This window comes from Temnothorax nylanderi, unplaced genomic scaffold (assembly GCF_030848795.1).
Source record: "Temnothorax nylanderi isolate EJ_2023f unplaced genomic scaffold, tnyl_v1.0 TNYL_tig0453_pilon, whole genome shotgun sequence".
NCBI lineage: Eukaryota > Metazoa > Arthropoda > Insecta > Hymenoptera > Formicidae > Temnothorax > Temnothorax nylanderi.
The window spans coordinates 28,360-53,577 of NW_027249515.1; the positions used below are offsets into that span (position 1 = coordinate 28,360).

At 36.6% G+C, this 25,218-nt stretch overlaps 1 protein-coding gene and 2 long non-coding RNA genes across 3 annotated transcripts; 2 read left to right on the plus strand and 1 right to left on the minus strand.

Annotated features, from left to right (window-relative positions):
* The first annotated feature begins 2,885 nt into the window (after positions 1–2,885).
* LOC139782930 (uncharacterized) lies at positions 2,886–3,497 on the plus strand. The gene is made up of 3 exons (XR_011721063.1): positions 2,886–2,966; positions 3,044–3,149; positions 3,274–3,497. It is a non-coding gene; the product is annotated as an uncharacterized lncRNA (long non-coding RNA).
* A 3,507-nt stretch (positions 3,498–7,004) lies between these two features.
* LOC139782932 (uncharacterized protein F21D5.5-like) lies at positions 7,005–8,421 on the plus strand. The gene is made up of 4 exons (XM_071722018.1): positions 7,005–7,600; positions 7,694–7,755; positions 7,844–7,977; positions 8,058–8,421. The coding sequence occupies exons 1-3, from the start codon at positions 7,328–7,330 to the stop codon at positions 7,845–7,847; spliced, it is 339 nt and encodes a 112-aa protein (XP_071578119.1). The 5' UTR covers positions 7,005–7,327; the 3' UTR covers positions 7,848–7,977; positions 8,058–8,421.
* Positions 8,422–13,329: 4,908 nt separating this feature from the next.
* Positions 13,330–22,118, minus strand: LOC139782927 (uncharacterized). The gene is made up of 2 exons (XR_011721062.1): positions 21,021–22,118; positions 13,330–20,938 (listed from the first exon to the last, which is right to left on the minus strand). It is a non-coding gene; the product is annotated as an uncharacterized lncRNA (long non-coding RNA).
* Positions 22,119–25,218: the final 3,100 nt, after the last annotated feature.

Consider the following 25,218-nt stretch of genomic DNA (forward strand, 5'->3'; position numbering starts at 1 on the left):
ATGCAACCGATTTTTTAGACCCTTTTTCTTTAGTTTGTAGCTATGTAAGCAAAAAATTTTGATTTTTTGGAATAGTCTTAGTTTTTCGCTGTTTGCAGGCCTTAGAATATATTTGAGACGAATTTTATCGTATGCATCTTGTTGTGGACGAAATTTGCAACAAAAAAGGATCCTTGTATTTTTTTCGTACGACGAACGCTGATTTTTTTATTGACAAGCAAACTTATCCAATATTGCGCACAGGTCGGATAACGCTTAACTTTGCGCGTCAATAAAAAAATCAACGTTCGTCGTACGAAAAAAATACAAGGGTCCTTTTTTGTTGCAAATTTTGTCCATAACAAGATGCATATGATAAAATTCGTCTCAAATGAATTCTAAGGCTTGAAAACAGCGAAAAACAAAGACTAATCCAAAAATTCAAAATTTTTTGCTTACATAGCTACAAACTAAAGAAAAAGAGTCTAAAAAATCGGTTGCGCCATGAAAAGTATTCTTTGTAGTTCTCAGATGATGTGTGATTTTTTGGGGATTTTTAATTCCATTTTAAATGACGGAAAAAAATCACCGGCGCAACATAAAAAAAACGATGAAATCGAGGGATTTTTGGATCCGAGTCTCGGAGTTTGACGGCGCGTGCAAGCTAAACGACTGACTTGACGATCAATGTTGTTCAGATCATTATTGTAGATAATTTTACGCTCTACAAAAAAGGTACGTATAGTTAGTTACCCTATCTTGCTTAGTTTTCGAGATATTTGAGAAAAAATAAAAAAAATCGTGTTTTTTGTTCATAATATTGTTAATAACTTTTTATTCCGCGTTAATTTTGCGAAGCAAAATAAATCCCACTTATAGCACCTCAAATCAAAGCGATTCATGGTGGTTGCAACCTGGGAAGATTAATTGGACGATTCGATGTCTAATATGACTGGCCTAATACATATATCAAGAGACACGGTAGTGTCTCGCGCCAAGTATACGCGGAGCGTGACCGACCGTGACTCTTTTACGCGACGCGACGGGTTGCGAGTACTCGAGATGTTGAGATCTCGATAACGAGTGAACGGATCAAGTTCTAAGTAGGCTTGATCGATAGCTTGGGGTCGATTTGGGGGGGGGGGGGGTATCTCCTATAATATTTTCCGCTACGTGCCCTACGAGCGGAGATATTGCGACGCAAAGTCGAAATGTGAAAATTTTATTTTAAGGTACTTCTACTAACGCTCTCATGTGCCATGCCATCATTTCATTGGCTGGAGTCGCGTCCTTTTCACTTTTTCGACACCAAGGGCGGTGCTAGTATCGCCAGTTTCGATGTGCACATATGTATACGTGTGTGTACTGCGCGAGTGCAGATAGTACGTTTCAGCGCGCTGTCACACATCAGTTAACCTATCTCGAGAGATACGGTAGTACGCGCGGAGCGAGACCGACCGTGACTCTTTACGCGACTCGACGATTAAATTCAAGGTAATTATTTTATGTAATTATCCTATAATTATCTTATTCTATATATTACTGTTACTTATTTTACTGTTTACTACGTTTACGTGAGTGTTTACATACAGGTTAACCTATATATATTGACGGCAGGGAGCTGATACTGAGATCAAGGAGCCTGTTCACACGAGGCGTTTCTGCCGCGCGATTGCGGCCGCGCGTTAACGTTTGCACGAGCCGCACGCTGTCGCGAGGTAAGGTGCGACAACGCGCGCATACGCGCGTACGCGAAACGGCAGTAACACCGTAATCGCGCCGGCGATATACTGAATTTGAATTGCTTCGTGCTTATCTGGAGATTTCGTATCCCTACATCGTGTTACCACCGCTGCCGGAAAAGAAGGTTCTCTACGCTTGGCAGAAAGTGACGACTGACACGTTTGATCCCGACTTCGTTGATCGCAGAACAGCTGGACTCGAGGTACGTTTCCGATTTGCAATTATAACAGTATCGTGCGATGAATGTTGTACTAATCTCAAAGTCGGAGCATCCTTGTTCACCGCTACGGGATCGACGTAAAGTTTTAGCGGATTTTAATCTTCCGAATTAGCGTCGCAACAATATTAGTCTTCCATTATCTATTGCCTCACAACTTTTCGATTTTAAGGACGTTCTCCGGTCCTTATACTAGAGAAAATCGATTTTCTTTAGATTTTCTTGAAACTGTGAATATACGTTAATTTAGGTGTGCTTTATGCGTGGTATAAATTTCAGTACCTCTTCCGGTATAAAAAATAAAGATACTGAGCCTCAAAGTTTCAACTTTTACTAATGAAAAGGTTTTCCAGGCCAAACGGTAAGAGATACGAGGTTGGTCAAAAGGACCAAAGTTGCTCCTCTCGTCGAGTTCTATAAGGAAAAAATGCCAAAATAAAAAAAAATTAAATTAAAAAATTTTTTTGGTAAAAATTGAAACTTTGAGGCTCAGTATCTTGATTTTTTATACCGGAAGAGGTACTGAAATTTATACCACGCATAAAGCACACCTAAATTAACGTATATTCACAGTTTCAAGAAAATCTAAAGAAAATCGATTTTCTCTAGTATAAGAACCGGAGAACGTCCTTAATGTTTTGTAGCTGTATAGTTATTTGTACACAATCGTGATATTAATATACATCAAATTGTTCATGTTTTTGTGCTGTTACAGTTCTATGATTTAGAGGAACTGTTTCGTAACGGTGGCCCCGTGCCAGATACAAATTACATATTCCTGGGAGATTTTGTCGATCGGGGCTAGCTTAGAAACGTTTACTCGTCTGCTCACACTTAAAGCTAAATGGTCCGACAGGATAACGTTACTACGCGGTAATCACGAATCTAGACAAATCACGCACGTTTATGGATTTTACGGTAATTGGTCTCTTCATTTTCTGTTCTAGATGAATGCCAAAACAAGTACGGCAATGCTAATGCGTGGAAGTATTGTTGTAGGGTATTTGACTTGCTCACAGTTGCTGCCGTGAGTATTTGTATAAAAGATTTTTTTAAAAATTGTAACTTCACTTTTGATTACGCTCGAATAAAATTCTGTTTTAGTTAATTGATGAACAGGTTCTTTGTGTACACGGTGGATTGTCTCCAGCTATTAGAACACTAGATCAAATTAGAACGATTGAAAGGAATCAAGAGATTCCACACAAAGGTATTAATTGTATAAAATGATATGTCATTGCAAAAGTTACATAATAATAAAAGTTACATGACTGGATATTTACTGTTATTGTACAATAATAATAAAATATCGTTGCTTAATTGCCATATTACAGGTGCTTTCTGTGATTTGGTCTGGTCCGATCCAGAAGATGTAGAAACATGGACAGTAAGTCCGCGTGGTGCAGGCTGGCTGTTTGGCAGCAAAGTGACTTACATGTTCATGGAAGTGAATGATCTTAAACTCATCTGTAGGGCGCACCAATTAGTTCAGGAAGGTATGTCTTTGCTCAAATATTTCTGTCGCAGATTTTTTTAAATATCTCGGAAGTATGTATTGATGACGCATATTTTTATCATGCAGGTTAGGGGAGAGTTGGCAATTACCGAGCCCCTAAGAACCGAAGCGTATATCTAAGCTCAGAAATGCTTCAAAAAAACAAACTGTGCAGTTTTAGATAGGTCATTTATTTGGCTATCCATATATCATACCAATAATGTTGAAAGTTAAACACAAACTAAAATATTAATAATTTTTCAAAAAGTGAGAAAACGCGGTATTATCAAACTGGTCTGATAATATCGTGACCAGGTCTGATAAAATCGTGCCCAGTTTAATAAAGCCGTACCTATAAAAATTACTCTGGCTTCAGCCAGTGACATGAAGTAGAACACAATAACAAAATGTTTTTTTTATATTTATGCATTAATATCGTCTAGTAGGTATGTACCTACATATAAAAATAAGTGAATGCGTTAACAAATAACGATCATTATGAATTCAAATCAAAACTTAAGCAACGATCTTTTCTGTAAGCACCTTACATTGTAAACTAAACAGTCTTGGTAACTCTTAACACACAGTTATCGTTATACCTATGAGTATTATACCTTGGGCGCGAAATTATCAAATTCAATCATTTCACTTTACAACCTTAAAATATATAGGAAAGAAACGCGTGTTTCTAAAATCACTTTGCAACCTAATTTTATAGTGTTTTAGCTTATCAAATCCGCCAGGATTATTTCTCTAATGAAAATATTATGTTACTCACCTCTTATCGAAACTACCAGCAAAATTGCAACGAGCAAGCAGAGAAGCTTCCAGAGCGCACTGTGTTTACATGGACGGCCGGAACGCATTGACGGCGCATGCGGGTGGGGTATTTCGTGTTACTCTATGATATTAACATCATTGTAGGCGCGTAATACAAATAGTTATTGAGATAAACAATGGCGCGGAATTGTCAACCGCGCGGTAATTGCCAACTCTCCCCTATAGATACATGTTTAATGACAAACTCGTCACAGTGTGGTCGGCCCCAAATTATTGTTATCGATGTGGTAACATAGTATCATGCAGTTCACGACAGTGGATCAGAGATCACCCGTGCTGTTCCAGGCAGTGCCTGATTCCGAGAGAGTAATCCCACCTCTAACGCCCACTCCGTACTTTTTGTGATCTATCTTAGTGGCTCATCTGTACGGATGCGGAAGAGAAATGTCTGTGTCTAGACTCTACGGAATCACATGATTTGATTGGCCGAATCCAGGCTGGTACCATGACGGACCCACACATTCATGAGAATATATCACTGATTATATCAAGAGACACGGTAGTGTCTCGCGCCAAGTACACGCGGAGCGAGACCAACCGTGACTCTTTTACGCGACGCGACGGGTTGCGAGTACTCGAGATGTTGAGATCTCGATAACGAGTGAACGGATCAAGTTCTAAGTAGGCTTGATCGATAGCTTGGGGTCGACTTGGGGGGGGGGGGTATCTCCTATAATATTTTCCGCTACGTGCCCTACGAGCGGAGATATTGGGACGCAAAGTCCAAATGTGAAAAATTTTATTTAAGATACTCCTCCTCCTAACGCTGCGATTATAACATACATATAACAGAGTAATGTCACTTTCACTTTTTCGACACTGGCGGCGCTTTCGCCAGCGCGCTGTCACAGTCAGTTCAGTTAATACGTGTGTGTAAGTGTGTACTGCGCGGCTGCGCGCAGTGCAGATAGTGCGTTCAGTGCGCTGTCACTGACAGTTCAGTTAACCTATCGAGAGACACGGTAGTGTCGGAGCGAGACCGACCGTGACTCTTTACGCGACGCGACGATTAATTCAAGGTAATTGTTTTATATGTAATTATATATCTATTATTCTATATATATTACTGTTACTTACTATACTACGTTTACGCGATTACGCGAGTGTTTACACAGGTTAACCTAGATATACTGACGGCATGGAGCTGATGCCGAAGAGATCCCGTTTACGCGAAGGAATTATCGTAAGTTATCGTATCGTTTTCGTAAGTTACTATACAGAATTAAGTAATGCTCGCGTAAACGTAGTATAGGTTAGATTACCGGTTTGTCTTTGTTACTCATTGCCAAAAAAGAAAGTTAGAACGACGTTTGTGTCGGCTTGTGTCACTTGCTGGAAAGCTCCCTATGTATGCAAGTTTAACGCCTATTGAGTTAATATGAAATAATTTTCCTAAATGTAATAAAAATAACACGATGTTATATATGCGGTTTGCCGTGATTATATATATATATATATATATATATATATATATATATATACACATGTGATTTCTGCCCAGTGCTCTGAATGTTATGTGATTTTCGCCCAGTGCTCTGAATGTCATCTAGTCATACATATCATGCTTTGATACAAGGAACGTGAAAAAGAGCAGGAAAAGAAAAGAACAAACAGAAGAGACAGATTCAAGCTTTGTCTTTTAAGCTGGATGAAGACAATGCCGAAAAATCCCCGCAGTCAGAAAATGAGCAATCTGATGGCCTCGCGATTAAGAAGATTAAGAAAAATCCAGATGTAGATACAAGTTTCTTGCCAGATAGGGAAAGGAAGGAGGAGGAAAATAAACTTAAGGAAGAATTGAGGCAAGAATGGGCTAGAAAGCAGAACGCGTTGAAGGAAGAAGAAATTGAGATCACATTCAGTTATTGGGATGGATCTGGCTATCGTCGGAGTGTTATAATGAAGAAAGGTGAATGTCTCAGTGATTTAGAGAATTTTTAAGTTATTAAAATACTCCAGTGTCACTTTTGGAGTAACATTGGCGTGATATATAATGTTCTACTGCATAAATTAAATTTTCACATACAGGTAATTCTATCTATCAGCTTCTTCAGAGATGTTTAGAAGTTCCGAAGCGTGAATTCAGCGAGCTTAAAACAGTAATGGTAGATCAGTTAATGTATGTCAAGGAGGATCTTTCTTATATTACCGCACCATTATACGTTTTACGATTTTATTGTAACTAAAGTAAAGATACTAAGTAATAAAACTTATGAAGCAATATCACAATGTTGGCATGTTATTTTAATGTATGTAATATTGCGATTAGGCACGAGGAAAAAGCGAACCTCTGTTCACATTTGACGTTCACGATGATATTCGTGTTATGCACGATGCTTCTGTCGAAACCGAGGAATCACATGCCGGAAAAATTTTACTTAGGTATTTATCATTAAAAGAATACTTTGTATAATTCTCTTTTATGTTATTTCTCACTAGATCATGGTACGAGAGGAACAAACACATTTTTCCAGCGAGTAGATGGGAACCTTTTGATCCAACGAAAAGTTATGACAAGTATACAGTGTCGGATAAAAATAGGAAGAAAGATAAAATCTGATAAACTTAGATTCAACGAATTGTCCAATTTCGTTTAAAGGATTCAGATTCAAAGGACTGTAATTTAGTAGAGCTACATAATCGAGTAAATAAATTAAATATTATCACATAACTGAATGAATTTGAATCTGAATCCTTTAAACGAAATTGGACAATTCGTTGAATCTAAGTTTATCAGATTTTATCTTTCTTCCTATTTTTATCCGACACTGTATACTTGTCATAACTTTTCGTTGGATCAAAAGGTTCCCATCTACTCGCTGGAAAAATGTGTTTGTTCCTCTCGTACCATGATCTAGTGAGAAATAACATAAAAGAGAATTATACAAAGTATTCTTTTAATGATAAATACCTAAGTAAAATTTTTCCGGCATGTGATTCCTCGGTTTCGACAGAAGCATCGTGCATAACACGAATATCATCGTGAACGTCAAATGTGAACAGAGGCCCGCTCTTTCCTCGTGCTTATAGATATCCATTAACAGGTGGTACTTATGGTCGGCAGTCCAGACTCCGGAAAATCGCATTTTGCAAAGAATTATCTGAATGAATACGGATACGTCAACAGAGACACTTTAGGCAGCTGGCAGAAGTGCATTGCTGCAGTCCAACAATACTTGAATCAAGGAAAAAGTATAGTTATAGACAATACCAATCCTGATCCAGCTTCGAGAAAGAGATATATTGAGATAGCCAAGAAGCGCAATGTCTCGGTCAGATGTTTCGTCATGACGACAAGTATAGAACACGCGAAACGTAATAATAAGGTAATCGAAAATTAACATTAACCGTCATCGTGTGAAAGAATTGTATGAAGTAATGTTTCCAAAAATTCTAATCGATTTATTATTATATTACAGTTTCGCGAGTTGACTGATCCAAGCCACATTTCAATCAACGAGATTATTATCAACTCCTACGTGTAAGTAGATTTTAGATATATACATCTCTACACTCAAAATTATTTATCTTTGGATATGTAATTATACTTTGATGTTACTCTTTTGCAGGTAAATGGTCGACAGAAGCTTACAATGTGGTACAAAATTGTTCCTCAAAGGGAGTTGCTGCCCAAACTCAGATTGAAGGTCGCATTCAAGCTAATATTTATGCAAATATTTATTTTATGATACAAAATTATGAGGTAAGTAGTTATTATTATCCAATCTTCGAAAATCTCTTTGCAGATGCGCAAATTAATTGAAATTAATTGATTTTTTAAAGCTAATTTCCCTTACTGAAGAACTGGTAATGAACGGACATGCTGAACAAGTAGGCATGGGACCAGATGAATGAAGCCAGAAACACTTGAATCCATCTGTACATAAGAGTTGTCAAGAAACTCTACAATTTTCACGCATAATCCGCGATTCTTACAACAGTATGGACTAGAGTTTAATACAATCGCCATTGATGATCCCCTTTAATCGCGTCAAAATTGATTATTTCGCTTTTTGACTTCGTTCTTTACTCATGTTGTAAAATAGTTTTCCGATTGTGTAGAATATTTTTATTTAGAAAGAAATTTATAAAGATTGTTATATTGATCGTAGAGTAGAGAAAACAATAAAACTTAACATTTTACAAAGTAGTGTCACATTTAAACTAGAACATTGTATCGAATAACTCAGACGAATTAGGAAATTCGTTTCTACGTAACTCATGTCTATTTCTGATTGGGGACGAATCGAGAACTCATTGAAATAATTTAATTTCTTTTCACGTTTAAATTTAGGTCACCGTAGATTAAACTTGTTACCTTAGAAGTTATTGTTAAATGGCGCATTTTATTTAATATTCCGCACTTCACTGTTGTGGCATAAAATTATTTTATGTTTCAAAAGATGGAGACTAAGCTTTCGGATTAATCCAGATGTACGCATATATACTGTATATATTTGATTAATTGTTTACTTACAAGGGAACGGTCGGGGGTGTCCGAGACCGATTTGGATGCGCTTTGGATATGTTGTTGGGCATCAAAAAATATTAGACTCGTATTTTTTTTGCGGCTTATCTCGACGTTTAGGGGTTGAAACAACCCCTCGAATATAACGGATTTTATAGTTTTTAGCGAATATTTTCGAAAATATAAGGCGTATGAAAAAAAGTTTGGTACAAAAGGTTTATGGCTTTTTGTGCTCTTTACAATGGCGTAATCAGATTTTTCAAATTTGTCACATTTTTTAATTTAACCCCACCCCCACCTATTATTTTTGCCAAATATAACAATTTTTCCAACGCAAATTTAAGAGCGTCAAATGCCAAATACATCCATGTGTATTTTTATTATGATACCATTATTAGATTTTTTGCAAGACGAGATGATATGTGGTATAGGCGTCGCGCTGTAGGTAGGTGTTGCGTTATTTCTGTTCAAGTTGCGCCGTACGCTTAAAAATTTCCATTTCAACTCCGGGATGACCAAAAGCGCTGATGCGAAGGCCAGCGCAAGGCTATTTCGAGAGTCCTGGACTAGCAACGGAATGTAGACTCCGATATTATAAATACCACCGCCGAATTGTAAGATCGAGCGGGCAGTCGCAAATTTGAACGTGCGTCACATTAACCGCTACAATAATACACTATCCCAATTATAACTCCGGGACAACCGAAAGCGCTGATGCGAAGGTCAGCACTAGGCGCTGACAGCGAGGAGTTTACGCTATTTCGATAGCGTTAGCACGAAAATAAATAAGCAGGAAGTCCGGAAGGTTATACGGAGTAGGGGAAAGCCTTCGCGCGTTCTGAAGGAAGGCACGGACGGACGGCAGATAGATTTGAGTCGCTGAGCGAGAAGTACATACCATAATTTGGAGAGAGAGAGAGGTGAATAGTTGAAAGTAGTGAAAGTTGCAGAAAGTAGCATTATTACATTGTATGGATTAAACTTCATTCTGAAAGATATTAAAATTAAATATTTGTCTCGAACTTTAATTATATAAATAAATACGCACTTTATAATTAATGGAGTGGTCTTTGTTAGGTTTGATACCGTCTCTTTCCAATTTGCGACTGCCCGCCCGATACAATTCGGCGGTATTTATAATGTCGGAGTCGACATTCCGTTGCTAGTCCAGGACTCTCGAAATAGCCTTGCGCTGGCCTTCGCATCAGCGCTTTCGGTCATCCCGGAGTTGAAATGGAAATTTTTAAGCGTACGGCGCAACTTGAACAGAAATAACGCAACACCTACCTACAGCGCGACGCCTATACCACATATCATCTCGTCTTGCAAAAAATCTAATAATGGTATCATAATAAAAATACACATGGATGTATTTGGCATTTGACGCTCTTAAATTTGCGTTGGAAAAATTGTTATATTTGGCAAAAATAATAGGTGGGGGTGGGGTTAAATTAAAAAATGTGACAAATTTGAAATATCTGATTACGCCATTGTAAAAAGCACAAAAAGCCATTAACCTTTTGTACCAAACTTTTTTTCATACGCCTTATATTTTCGAAGATATTCGCTAAAAACTATAAAATCCGTTATTTTCGAGGGGTTGTTTCAACCCCTAAACGTCGAGATACGCCGCAAAAAAAAAACACGTGTCTAATGTTTTTTGATGCTCAACAACATATTCAAAGCGCATCCAAATCGGGTAGGTTCTAAATCGGGTTTTTTCGACCAATAAACGTCGAGATAAGCCGCAAAAAAAAAATACGAGTCTAATATTTTTTTATGCTCAACAACATATCCAAAGCGCATCCAAATCGGTCTCGGACACCCCCGACCGTTCCCTTGTTAGATATCGATGATTCTTGCGCGATATGCTAATACATTTTTTTCTATGCAAGATTTCAATGCAGTAGAAACTAGTTAACTGAGAAAAAGAGTCTATAAATGATTCGTAACTCGTGCAATTGCGCTCAACTGGAAACGTTTGGCAGTTATGAAATGTTAATATTTAATATTGTTGTTAAACATAATATAGAAATATTTTTCTAGGAAATGTATACAAGTAAGGTTACAATCATTAAATCGCTCACAGTGCTCACGTACATAACTTTGTCGCGCGCTGCGATTAACTCAATTTATTATAATTTATTATAATTTTTTAACAAAGCGAAAATATAGCGCAATGAACATCGTTACGTAATAATCATTCGTAATTCATTTTCGTGTATATAATAATTTTCGTGTATATAATATGTAGCTGACCGCAATCTTTGACTCTATTCAAATTTTGTACAACACTTCATTTAGCATTGTATTAATCATTAAGTAGCTTTGAGTACATTTAGTAGCTTTTGTATATTCGTCAGTTTATTCCTTGAAGTTATTAAGACTTGCATGAATTTTTACCGCAAGTCCTCTTACATCTTTTATACGTCTTCTGTAAAATATATAAAAATATATCATAACTGAATTAACTCGCATATCTTGGTCTGTCTTTTTTTTCTCCATTGCTTAACTTCTATTCGCCTCCCGACTTGACGTATACGCTATTTTATATAGACGCGCGCGCTATTTAACTTTAATATTTCACTGTTACTATTACACTATTAACCACACAACTGTCAAAATATGCCATGACAGCCGGTCATGAAGTAAGCACAAGAGAACCAATCCGCATTGCGGAAAAGCGACAATAATATTTCGATAGATTCGAGTATGGATGACATGCCCTTTTTAGAAGAGGATGCGTAACACTACAAAATGCATGATATCAGTACAAGATTACCTTTTTCAAAAAAGGTAAAAAAAGGTCGCCAAGTACACGCGTGGTTGTTACCTCGGAAAAAAACCAAGTGGTAGTATCATTCATTTTAAATGCAAAAATAAATAAAATCTATTCTAACCTAGGTGATAGTAGCTTTAATTTTTCTGAACAAAATTATTAAAAACAGAAGTCGTTTTTGTTCGACCCAACTGGCCTAATAATTAATATATTTAAACTCACAACGTTTCGAAAAATTATCTCACAAAATTGTCTCACAAAAATTGTCTCACAAAATTGTCTGACAAAAATTGTCTCACAAAATTGTCTCACAAAATTATTAAATTACAAAATTGTTACTTTATTCAATCCAAGTGATATCTACCTCGAAAAAACCTAAATAACAAGTGGTATCTATTTAAAAAAAAAATATGTGAAATCTTTTAATACTGCGCCAATTACAAAGAGAGAATATATATCTATATATATAAAGGAAGATGTCCTGACTGACTCACTCATCAACGCCCAGCCCAAACCCCTGAACCGAATTTTTACCAAGAGTATATGAAATAGGGGTAGAATTTTCCGGGGAGTGCCACTAAGAAGGGATTTTTAGAAATTCAAGCCCTAACGGGGTGAAAAGGAGTAAAACGTGTTTTCACGGATTCTTTAATATCGCCCAGGCCAAAGCCCTGAACCGAATTTTTATCAAAAGTATATGAAATAGGGGTAGAATTTTCCGGGGAGTGCTACTATGTGTATAGTTTTTCGTTACCGATTTTCTTGAAACCGGTTTTTCTAATTTTTTTAATTTTTCGGGAAATAATTGATTGAATCTCAAAGAATTATAGACCAAACAGGGGTAGAAATTTCCGGGGAGTGCTATAAAGTGTATAATTTTTCGTTACCGATCTTTTTGGAAGCCGGTATCGAAATTTTTTCAATTTTTCAGGAATTAATTGAATCTTAAAGAATTGTATATGAAGTAGGGGTAGAATTTTCTGGGGAGCGCCATGATGTGTACAGTTTTTGTTATTGATCTTTTCGGAAACCGGTTTTTTTTAATTTTCCCAATTTTTCGGAAAATAATTGATTGAATCTCAAAGAATTATACATGAATAGCACTAAATGCTATGGACATAGTAATTTTATAAGACTATAGCATTTAAACTTGGGCGTCTTGATGGTCCGCAGTTGGTGCGGCAGCATAGTAAAATTAATTAATTTAATATAAAATTTTCTCCGTGTAAGAATTGACCAATCACAGTCTATTATTCTTTTTGCGGTCAAAGAATAATTAACTGTGATTGGCCAATTCTTACGACTTACGACCTACAACATCCATTGTAGACCGGGCATTAAGAAAAACGACAATTAATAAATGAAATTGGCAACTTATGAATTTATGAAGTTGTCTTTTCTATAGATTGAATTTAAAATCGCGCATAATTTCGTACTGTATAAAAGAAATAAAGGATTAAGAGATCGTGATATTAAGAGAAACGGGCTTATATTTTAATAGTATAATCGGATATATTGTCGCGAGAGAGAGAGAGAGAGAGAGAGAGAGAGAGAGAGAGAGAGAGAGAGAGAAAGAGAGAGAGAGAGAGAGAGAAAAAAGGTAAGGGTGTATTTTAAATTACCAATCACAGTCAATTTGTCTATCCTTTTTGGCATTTGCCGTTTCTTTACTGGGATAAATTGTTTTTCTTATAGCAAAATTATGAATGTGTCAAACATTTTACATGTTATTTCACAATTTTGCAGTTTGTAATCGATTAAAGAAGCGAGAAAGAGAGAGAAGGAGAAAGAGAAAGAGAAGGAGTGTGTATATTATAAAGTATTTTTCACGTTTATTTCGTGTTGGCAGTTATTCAGGTAATAGTCTTTTTGTGTTACAGCATTATAAATTGTTATCTGCTTTATTTAAAGCAGTAAAATGCTGATATATTGAACAGGTCTTTTTGTGTTACAGCAGAAAATAGTTGGTATAGAAAAGTATATATACAAAAATATATATAGAGTGCTTTAACTGTAATTGTATGATTATAATTGTAAATTATTTTTAATTGTACAGTTTCATATCAACTATTTTTTGCTTTAATAAGACGACTGTTCAATATATCAACGAGTCTATCAACTATTCTTTGTTTTAATAAGACGACTGTTCAATATATCAACGAGTCAATGCTTAAAATATGTAGTTGATTAAATTAAAGCAAAATATATAATAATTTATGCTTTTATGATTTTAAATCATCAATCTAATTTTGTCAATCTGTCTATCTTTTTTGGCATTTTTTATTTTTTTGCTTTGATATATTGTTCCTCTTAATATATTTATGCTTGATTTTGCTTTAATTGTACAGTTTCATACTAACTATTCTTTGCTTTCATAAATATAATTATCAATCACAGTCAATTTGTCTATTCTTTTTGGCATTTGCCGTTTCTTTACTGGGATAAATTGTGTCTCTTATAGCAAAATTATGAATGTGTCAAACATTTTATATGTTATTTCACAATTTTGCAGTTTTTATTTCTTTGCTTTTTTTATTTCTTTGCTTTGATATATTGTTCCTCTTAATATATTTATGCTTGATTTTGCTTTAATTGTACAGTTTCATACTAACTATTCTTTGCTTTCATAAATATAATTACCAATCACAGTCAATCTGTCTATCCTGTTTGGCATTTGCCGTTTCTTTACTGGGATAAATTGTTTCTCTTATAGCAAAATTATGAATGTGTCAAACATTTTATATGTTATTTCACAATTTTGCAGTTTGCAATCGATTAAAGAAGCGAGAAAGAGAGAGAAGGAGAAAGAGAAAGAAAAAGAGTGTGTATATTATAAAGTATCTTTCACGTTTATTTCGTGTTCGCAGTTATCCAGGTAATAGTCTTTTTGTGTTACAGCATTATAAATTGTTATCTGCTTTATTTAAAGCAGTAAAATGCTGATATATTGAACAGGTCTTTTTGTGTTACAGCAGAAAATAGTTGGTATAGAAAAGTATATGTACAAAAATATATATAGAGTGCTTTAACTGTAATTGTATGATTATAATTGTAAATTATTTTTAATTGTACAGTTTTATATCAACTATTTTTTGCTTTAATAAGACGACTGTTCAATATATCAACGAGTCAATGTTTAAAATATGTAGTTGATTAAATTAAAGCAAAATATATAATAATTTATGCTTTTATGATTTTAAATCATTAATCTAATTTTGTCAATCTGTCTATCCTTTTTGGCATTTTTTATTTTTTTGCTTTGATATATTGTTCCTCTTAATATATTTATGCTTGATTTTGCTTTAATTGTACAGTTTCATACTAACTATTCTTTGTTTTCATAAATATAATAGATTTTTTGCTGTAATTTAATCAAATTATAAATTGTTATCTGTTTTAGTTAAAGCAGTAAAATGCTGATATATTGAACAGTCTTTTTGTGTTACAGCATTATAAATTGTTATCTGCTTTATTTAAAGCAGTAAAATGCTGATATATTGAACAGTCTTTTTGTGTTACAGCAGAAAATAGTTGGTGTAGAAAAGTATATATACAAAAGTGTATATACAATTTTATGTCTTATGGAAAGCATAAATATAATGTATTCTCTGCTTTAACTGTAATTGTATGATTATAATTGTAAACTACTTTTAATTGTACAGTTTTATATTAATTATTCTTTGCTTTAATAAGAAGACTGTTCAATATATCAACGATTCAATGCTTAAAATATATAGTATACAGATAACAATTTATGCTTTTGATTAAATTAAAGCAAAATATTTAAATCATCAATCTATTTTTGTCAATCTGTCTATCCTTTTTGGCATTTTCTGTTTCTTTGCTTTGATATATTGTTGATTTTAAATTCTCAATCTATTTTTGTCTATTTTATATGTTGTTTCACTATTTTGTAGTTTGCAATTGGTTAAAGAAGCAAAAAAGAGAAAGGAGGGAGAGAGAGAAAGAGAGAGAGAGAGAGAGAGAGAGAGAGAGAGAGAGAGAGAGAGAGAAGTGTGTATACTACAAAGTATTTTTCACGTTTATTTTGTGTTCGCAGTTATTCAGGTAATACGATCGTTTTTGCTTTAATTGTACAGTTTAATACCAACTATTCTTTGCTTTCATGAATATAATTTATTTTTTATTTTAATTTAATCAAATCATAAACTGTTATCTGCTCTATTTAAAGCAGTGAAACGCACGCAATACTGCTTATCCCATCAACCTGAATGTGCTTTTGCTTAGTAAAATGGAAATAATCTTTTTTCGTAGGTGTTGAATCTTATAAAAAAATTTAGCAATTTTGTAAAGATTTCTTTTAAGAAAATTTCGATAATTACTGTCAATGTAGGATTGCCTTAAAGGCTTATGTGTACTATAGTGGGTGAACCATAGTGGTATACCCAGACTAATAATTAATTTTGGCTTTATGCATTTGATTTTTTTTACGTAATTGTTTTTTTGGATATTTTTGATGATCATATAATAAAAAAAATTATTTTATGGAAATTGGGAGTGGGTGCAAAAACGGCTTTAAGGATTCTTTTCCTGGCGTCTACTACAGGTTGTTATTTATATTTAGGGAAAAATTGTTTTACTTTTTAGTACGCTTTGTCTCTTCTCTTTTTTTAAATCGATATGGCACTTGAGTTTTTAAATGTTAATGGAGAGATGGTGCTTCACACTATTGTCCCGATCACAGGGGATGGAGCTTGCCTGTTTAGGTCCCTCTCCTATCTCATGTATTACAATCAGTTAATGGCTAGGGATGTGCGTGAACTAATCGTAAAACATGTGGTGGATAATTGGGAGGAATTCTCTATTATGTCCCACGACAGCGAGGGGGACAATTACACCAGCTCTGCTGAATATCTCGCTCACATGTCCCAACCATTTACTTATGGTGGTTTATGCGAGTTGGTGGCGGCTGGGCAACTATTTAGGTTTGTCTTCGAGGTTTACCGCAATGGTGAGCTCTATAAGAGTTTTGGTGTTGAGGGTCACCCTGTTAAGAGGCTACGTTTTACGCACGCGCAGGACCTTTCTAAGGGACATTTCGATGCGTACGTGCCACGTAAACCTGAAGAATTGACCACCACACCACTCTTCTCTCAGTCTGACCACGCCTCAAACGTTTCACAACCATCACCTCTTTTTGTTCACAAAAAGGCTTCTGGCAAACGTCGTGCTAGATATACCAACGTTAAAAGAAAGAAGCAACTTCAAGATGCGGCAAGAAAATATGCGCAGAATAACCCCGAGGTGAACAGAGCAGCGGTAGCCAGGTACCAACAAAATAACCCCGAGGTACACAGAGCAGCGGTAGCCAGGCACTAACAAAATAACCCCGAGGTACACAGTGCGAAACAGTTTCGATATGAACAAAGTCATCCTGGAAAACGATTAGAAAGGCGAGCACTTCCGTGGAAGGTCAAAGCTTATTCAGGCATGGCATATGATCCTGATGTGGCTTATGAAGCAGACAGCATTATAGCTCTGGGTACCATGAGCCACAAGTGCAAGTACTGCAATGCCCTCAAGTGGAAGGAGGAGGCCCCCGGCATGTGTTGCAGCGCTGGAAAGGTGCAGCTTTCACCCTTCGAACCTCTGCCCGAGCCTCTCTACAGTTTGGTAATGGGCAGTCACCCAGAGCACGTCCACTTTATGAACCGTGTTCGGAAGTACAATGGCTGCTTTAATATGACATCATTCGGAGCCAAGCAGGTTCTACAAGATGGCTTCATGCCGACCTTTAAAGTTCAGGGGCAAGTATATCACTTGGTAGGAAGTCTGCTGCCAGCACCTGAATAGGAAGCCCAATTCCTACAAATTTATTTCGTGGGCGAGGATGAAAGGGAAGTGCGTTTGAGATGCAGCAATTTTCCTGATGTTAAACAGGAATTAGTCAAAGAATTGCAGAGGATGCTACATGAAGTCAACAGCTATATAAAAGACCTGAAAACCACTCTAGAAAAAGTACCTCCAACTTGCAAAAAATTCGAGGTCATTATTCATGCAGATAAAAAGCCCGTTGATGTTCATGGAGGACGCTTCAATGCACCAACAGCAAATGAAGTAGCTCTGGTGATTGTTGGACAGCAATTCGAGCAGCGAGATATTGTGTTGCAGAGCCACGACAACACACTGCGGCGCATCAGCGAGATTCACCGATCATACGACGCCTTGCAGTACCCGCTTTTGTTTTGCCGTGGCGAAGATGGGTACTCTATTGCCCTGCCTCAGCGTGATCCTCAGACTAAGTTGCCCCTCAAGAATACAGTTTCCGCAGCGAGCTTTTACTCGTACCGTGTCATGGTCAGGCAAGGGGAAGTCAACCACTTGGTGTACTTTCGTTCTCTTTTTAGTCAATTTTTGGTTGACATGTACGCCAAAATAGAGACTGAAAGGTTGAACTATATTAGGAACAACCAGGCGCAGCTGAGGGCAGACAGCTACATTCACCTGAGAGACGCCGTCGGAAAGCAGGATGCTGACGTTGCTCAGCTGGGTCAAATGGTGGTGCTTCCGTCATCCTTCACTGGAGGACCACGCTATATGCATGAGCGGACTCAAGACGCTATGACATACGTCCGCTACCACGGCCGTCCTGATTTGTTCATCACTTTTACTTGTAACCCTAAGTGGAAAGATATCACAGATGTACTGCTGTCAGGGCAAAAATCTCACGATCGTCACGACATTATAGCTAGGGTATTTCATCTCAAGGTGAAGAAGATGATGGCTCTCTTAAACAAGGGCAATCTGTTTGGAAAAGTGTGGTGCTTCATGTACTCTGTAGAGTGGCAAAAGCGAGGTCTGCCTCACATCCACATCTTGCTGTGGCTAGAGCAGCGCATCTTCCCTGATATGATCGACAAAGTCATCTGTGCTGAAATACCTGATCCCGTGCAAGACTCTCTTCTTCATAATATTGTCAAGGCCAACATGATTCATGGTCCCTGCGGGGGCTTAAATCGTAATTCGCCTTGTATGAAAGGAGGCAATTGCAGCAAGAGGTACCCACGGCTACTTCTCAAAAACACTCAGACAGGAAATGATGGATACCCGCAATATCGGAGGAGGTCTCAAGCTGATGGTGGGTTTACCGTAAAAATCAATGATATAGAGCTGGATAACCGCTGGGTAGTGCCCTATAACCCTGTTTTATTACGTATTTTTAATGCTCATATTAATGTGGAATTATGCACTTCAGTCAAGTCCATCAAGTACATTTGCAAGTACGTGAATAAGGGCAGTGACCAAGCGACTTTTGCTTTAGAGAGTGAGAGAGATGAGGTAAAGTTGTACGAGAGTGGGCGGTACATCAGCAGCTCAGAGGCAATTTGGAGAATCTTGGCGTTCCCTATTCATGAGAGATATCCTACTATCTTCCATCTCGCTGTTCACCTCGAGAATGGTCAGCGTGTGTACTTCAATTCCAAAAACTTGGTTGAGAGGCTTAGCAACCCACCTCAGACAACACTCTTGGCTTTCTTCGAGCTGTGCAAAACCGACGATTTTGCAAAAACCCTCTTGTACTGTGAGGTTCCTTCTTATTTTGTGTTTAAAAATAACAAGTTTGAGAGAAGAAAGCGGGGGATGGATGTCGACGGCTGGCCAGGAATAAAGAAGGACCATGCGCTGGGAAGAGTGTATACCATCCATCCAAATAACACCGAGTGTTATTATCTTCGCTTGCTGCTGCATGAGATTCGAGGTCCAACGTCCTTTTTAGATCTAAAGATTGCAAATGGTGTCCTTTGTTCAACATTTCAGTCTGCATGCAAAGCATTAGGTTTGCTGGAAGATGACAAACACTGGGACAATACCTTGGAAGAAGCTGCCTTATGTGATTCTCCTTTCAAGTTGCGAGAGCTCTTTACAGTGATGTTGGTATTCTGTCAACTTACCGAACCTCTGAGTCTTTGGGAAAAGTACAAAGACAGTCTTTCAGAAGACATTACACGACAGGTGGAGAGAGAGTTGCAAGGCAATGCACAGCAGGTGATGGACGAGGTGTATAACAGATGTTTGATGCTGATTGAGGACACAGTGTTGGCTTTGGGAGGACAGGAGTTACACCAATACGGCCTGTCTCAGCCAAAGAGATCAGGAGAAGTCTTGAAAAATCGAGATTATCTGAGAGAGACCAACTACGACGTAAACACCTTGGCACAAGTGGTATCGATTAACGAGGGTTTGCTGACAGATGAGCAGTTCGCTGTCTATCGGCAGGTCCTTAGCAGCATTGAGTCAAGTGCTGGTCAGGTCTTTTTTCTGGATGCTCCTGGTGGTACTGGAAAAACCTTCCTGATCAACTTACTCCTGGCAAAAGTAAGAAGTGAACGTGGCATCGCCTTGGCTGTTGCATCTTCTGGCATTGCTGCTACGCTGTTGGAGGGAGGCAAGACCGCTCACGCTGCTTTTAAGCTGCCCCTCAATCTCAACCATGCAGAAACACCCCTATGCAATATTTCAAAACAAAGCAACATGGCTCAAGTGTTGCAGGACTGTAAGCTTATTGTTTGGGATGAGAGCACCATGGCACATAAAGGAGGTTTTGAGGCACTGAGCACAATTCTAAAAGATATTAGGGGCAACGATGGAGTGATGGGGGGAGTCACCGTGCTGCTGGCTGGAGACTTCCGACAGACTTTACCAGTAGTGCCAAGGGGAACTAGAGCTGACGAGGTTAAAGCATGTATCAAGGCATCACATTTATGGCCTCTTATCTGGAAACTCTCTCTCAGAAAGAATATGAGGGTATACTTGAGAGGCGATGTCTCCGCGGGGCAATTCTCCAAACTCCTACTTAAAATAGGGGATGGAAAGTATCCCGAGTCTGAGGGAAAGGTGATTATTCCTGAAGGTCTAGGCTTAGTAGTGACAACCCTAGCTAACCTTATTGAAAAGATATACCCTGATATCGCCGATATCAAAGATAAATCTATGGACTGGCTGTGTGAACGTGCCATTCTGACCCCTAAGAACGACAAAGCTGGCGTTATTAATGACACTCTACTTAACTCATTTGATGGGATAGAAATGAAATACAGGTCTGTAGACTCGGTAATACAAACAGATGACGCGGTCAACTACCCCGTAGAGTTCCTCAACACTCTGAATCCTCCTGGTTTACCAGCTCACAAGCTTCTACTTAAAGTGGGGGCTCCAGTAATGTTGCTGCGAAACCTCAATCCGCCCAAACTTTGTAATGGAACCAGGCTACGAGTAAAGGCTCTCCATAGGAATGTCATCGAGGCCACAGTGTTTACCGGCTGTGCTCGGGGAGATACAGTGTTTATACCACGCATACCTCTCATACCATCAGAGTACCCTTTCGAGTTTAAGAGGTTGCAATTTCCTGTCAAAGTCTGTTTTGCGATGACCATCAATAAGTCCCAGGGGCAATCGCTGAAAGTAGCAGGGATTGATTTAAGTGAGGATTGTTTCTCACATGGGCAGTTTTACGTGGCCTGCTCAAGGGTAAGCTCACCTAGCAGTCTGGTAATCCTAGCACCTGAGGGGAGAACTACCAATGTGGTCTATAAAGAAGTCCTTAAGTAGGAAAAAAAAGGTCATACTGGTGTTAAATGAAAATATACACTATTACTTATTTGCATGTCTTAATACATATGTCCTCCGGGGCGATGTTCTTCAACTCAAAAAAAGGATAAATTTCGATCGTGTTTGAACAAGGCATTGTTGTCTGAACAAGACATCGTGTTTAAACAAGACATCATGTCTGAACAAGGCATCGTGTCTGAACAAGGTATCAAATTTGTCACAAAGACGAGTGTGTAAACAATATAATGTCTGCGCAAAATATCGTGTCTGAACAAGACATCGTGTCTGAACAAGACATCGTGTCTGAACAAGACATCGTGTCTGAACAAGACATCGTGTCTGAACAAGACATCGTGTCTGAACAAGACATCGTGTCTGAACAAGACATCGTGTCTGAACGAAAATAATATGAGAAGTAGTATAATAGGGCTTAAGGCGAAGGTCTACTATAAAAAACCTAACGCGCCAATAGGTGGAACCTCAAGGGTGGTGTGGAAGTCCATCATTTTAATATCTTAATTTTTTTATATAAATAAAAGTGATTAAAAATTACAAATACAGAATGTAAACGTGATTTGAATGATGATTGATAAAGGAATTTACAAAAAAAAAAAAAAGCTTCAGAGTTTTATAGCTTTTAAGCTATCTATATATATAAAGGATTAAAAGAGAGACTATTTGCGTGTCTTACTACACATGTCCTCCGGGGCGAAGCCCGGGTAACCAGCTAGTATTATATATATACCTTAACAAAATTATTATTATATCACGAAATTGCGTTACCAAACTCAATCCAAGTGATATATATATTTCAAAAAAATATATTAAATCTTTAAATTACGCCAACTACAAAGAGAATATATATATTGCTTTGAAAAATAATTGTAGTGCAACTACTCTTAAAAAATAAAACAAAATTGTGTTACCTAACTCAACCCAAGTGGTATGTATCTTTGTATTCCTGAGGATCTTTCTATCAACCCAAGTGGTAGTAGTTTTAATTCTCCTTGATAAAATTATAATATTACAAAGAATCATTTAATCATTTTAATCACAAAGAATTAAAGAGGTAACATTATAAAATAAAAATATTTAATTAAAATAAAATAAATAAATTTTTCTTGTAAAAAACTTGGCGCTGCTTTTTTAACCCTTAACTGGAACGCGGAGTGTCAAACACCCCAAAACAAATTTTGTCAAGTTTAAACATCTTTCTCGGTCGGATAATCTATGAATTTCGCTTCCAAACACAATTCGAATCTGACATATAAAATTGATACCTTCACATGGGGTGTTAAACACCCCAAGAGCAGGAATTTTTTTGAAGCCTCAAAACTAAAAATTTCATACTTTAGGCTAATGGGTATCATTTTCCAGTGTTTAATGTATGTACTTGATTTCTTTCAAGCATTGGAGCCTCCATTTCGCCGTACCCAACGTTCAAAGTGTGTGGGGTGTACAACACCCCGTGTGCAGATAACGTTCGATCGCGGACGTGTGCCAGTTAAGGGTTAAAGTCTATCCAGACAAATTTGCATCGCGCATAAACATAAGCGTAAGAAATTGATTGGTTCAGATATATGTGCAAAAGGAAATAGACCAATCCATCTCTTTATGCATATGCTTATGCACCTATGCAAGTTTGTCTGGATAGACTTTAAAAAAGCAGCGCCAAGTTTTTTACAAGAAAAATTTATTTATTTTATTTTAATTAAATATTTTTATTTTATAATGTTACCTCTTTAATTCTTTGTGATTAAAATGATTAAATGATTCTTTGTAATATTATAATTTTATCAAGGAGAATTAAAACTACTACCACTTGGGTTGATAGAAAGATCCTCAGGAATACAAAGATACATACCACTTGGGTTGAGTTAGGTAACACAATTTTGTTTTATTTTTTAAGAGTAGTTGCACTACAATTATTTTTCAAAGCAATATATATATTCTCTTTGTAGTTGGCGTAATTTAAAGATTTAATATATTTTTTTGAAATATATATATCATTTGGATTGAGTTTGGTAACGCAATTTCGTGATATAATAATAATTTTGTTAAGGTATATATATAATATATATATTCTCTCTTTGTAATTGGCGCAGTATTAAAAGATTTCACATATTTTTTTTAAATAGATACCACTTGTTATTTAGGTTTTTTCGAGGTAGATATCACTTGGATTGAATAAAGTAACAATTTTGTAATTTAATAATTTTGTGAGACAATTTTTGTGAGACAATTTTGTGAGACAATTTTTGTCAGACAATTTTGTGAGACAATTTTTGTGAGACAATTTTGTGAGATAATTTTTCGAAACGTTGTGAGTTTAAATATATTAATTATTAGGCCAGTTGGGTCGAACAAAAACGACTTCTGTTTTTAATAATTTTGTTCAGAAAAATTAAAGCTACTATCACCTAGGTTAGAATAGATTTTATTTATTTTTGCATTTAAAATTAATGATACTACCACTTGGTTTTTTTCCGAGGTACATATTACTCTAGAAAATTTTGATTCCCTTAAAAGAAATTATTTGATGCGTTCTACGATCAAAGTACGATACTTAGAGAGGACTGAATTGTCGTGTGATTGATCTTATTCAGGGAATGTTCTTTAGATTTTTTAAGAACTTTATCAGGTTTTACATGTTGTAAAGTTAATTACATGTGTGTGTTGTAAAGCTAACTTTTATATATCTACATAGTATCTGCCATTGCATCAGCCTGATTTTTGTAGCTCGAGAAAAAAAAGAAAACGATATTTTGCATCAGAGCAAATGTGAACATTCTGTGGTCTAGACGCTTTTGCTGTCTACTATGTACATTCTGTAGAGCATTCATATCTCAGAGCAGCATTCTGGACTTTAATGTTCAAAAGACTAAGAGCTTTTAAATAATTTATGAGCGCGAATAACGCAAATAGTCCAGTGCTGTGTGTGAATATAAAAAGAAAAGAAAAGAAAAGAAATATCACGTTTAAACATTTCGGCAAAAAGTACACTCTCTGAGTACAGTAAATGCTTCTCTGACATTACAATCGTTGTGCGTAGAATTCAGGTTTATTAAAGCGTGAGCATATATAGTACTGTTAAGGTCTTCCTGAACATATAAATGATCTGTTGCTGGTACTGTTAGGTACTGTGTGTGCTGCGTGCCGTTCTTTTTTCTTCTAAATGCGCAATCGGTGTTCTTAGCAAGAATCGTAAATTCGGCTCTTTTTCGCCGAAGTACAAATAGCGTGTAGCAGTAGCCAAAGTTTTCCTGCTTAGGTAAGGAAATCCGATAGCAGGATCGTTATAGCATCTGTAAAGAGTTGTCTTATTATTTTTATGCACATGACATTTTTTTACGCTTAATTTTAAGAAATTCCGAGCTCAAATATTGTCTTTAAACTACCTTGACACACATTGATGTTCTTTTCAAGAAAGATATCCACCGTTCGTTCGTCACACACACTTCTCTCTTCTATATATATATATATATATATATGTACAAAGCAATATTTTCAAATACTATTGCATCCTCCGAATCTTTGTATAATTTCCAATATCGTATGCCAAATCGCTGTCTTATTGAATAATCGTAATTAGCTAATTGTCATAAGTTCATTAATGTAGGGAGCAACTTGAAAAGAAAAAAAACCGAGACCCTTAGCAATGTGCCTCTAAATTAATATAATGATACGATATTGATATGACATAATTATAATGGAAATGCACCGGCCATTGCGTATCATAAGCCTGAATTCTGACCATCGATTTTTGCTGGCTCACGATAATTCCTAACCGATCACAGATCCGACAAATACGGCATTGGCATTGTGGCACAGGCTGTCAAGTTGAGACTACTCTATTTTGAATTTTGTTATATAGACCGAAGGAGGCGTGTGCAATGGTCATGTCGATGTTTATAACGACTCTCCTTGTCGCACCATTCGAAGAGGTGTTTTGCGAAGACCCGTTATTCCAAGAAATGTAATAAACTTTTGAACAGTGCCTTCAGAACTATAACACGACGGTTTACTAGAAGTATAAATGCTTTCTTACTGACAGATAATTGATAGATGAACTAACATAAGGACGAAGAATCATACAAATATCAGAGCTTAACGGAGAATGTGTATGA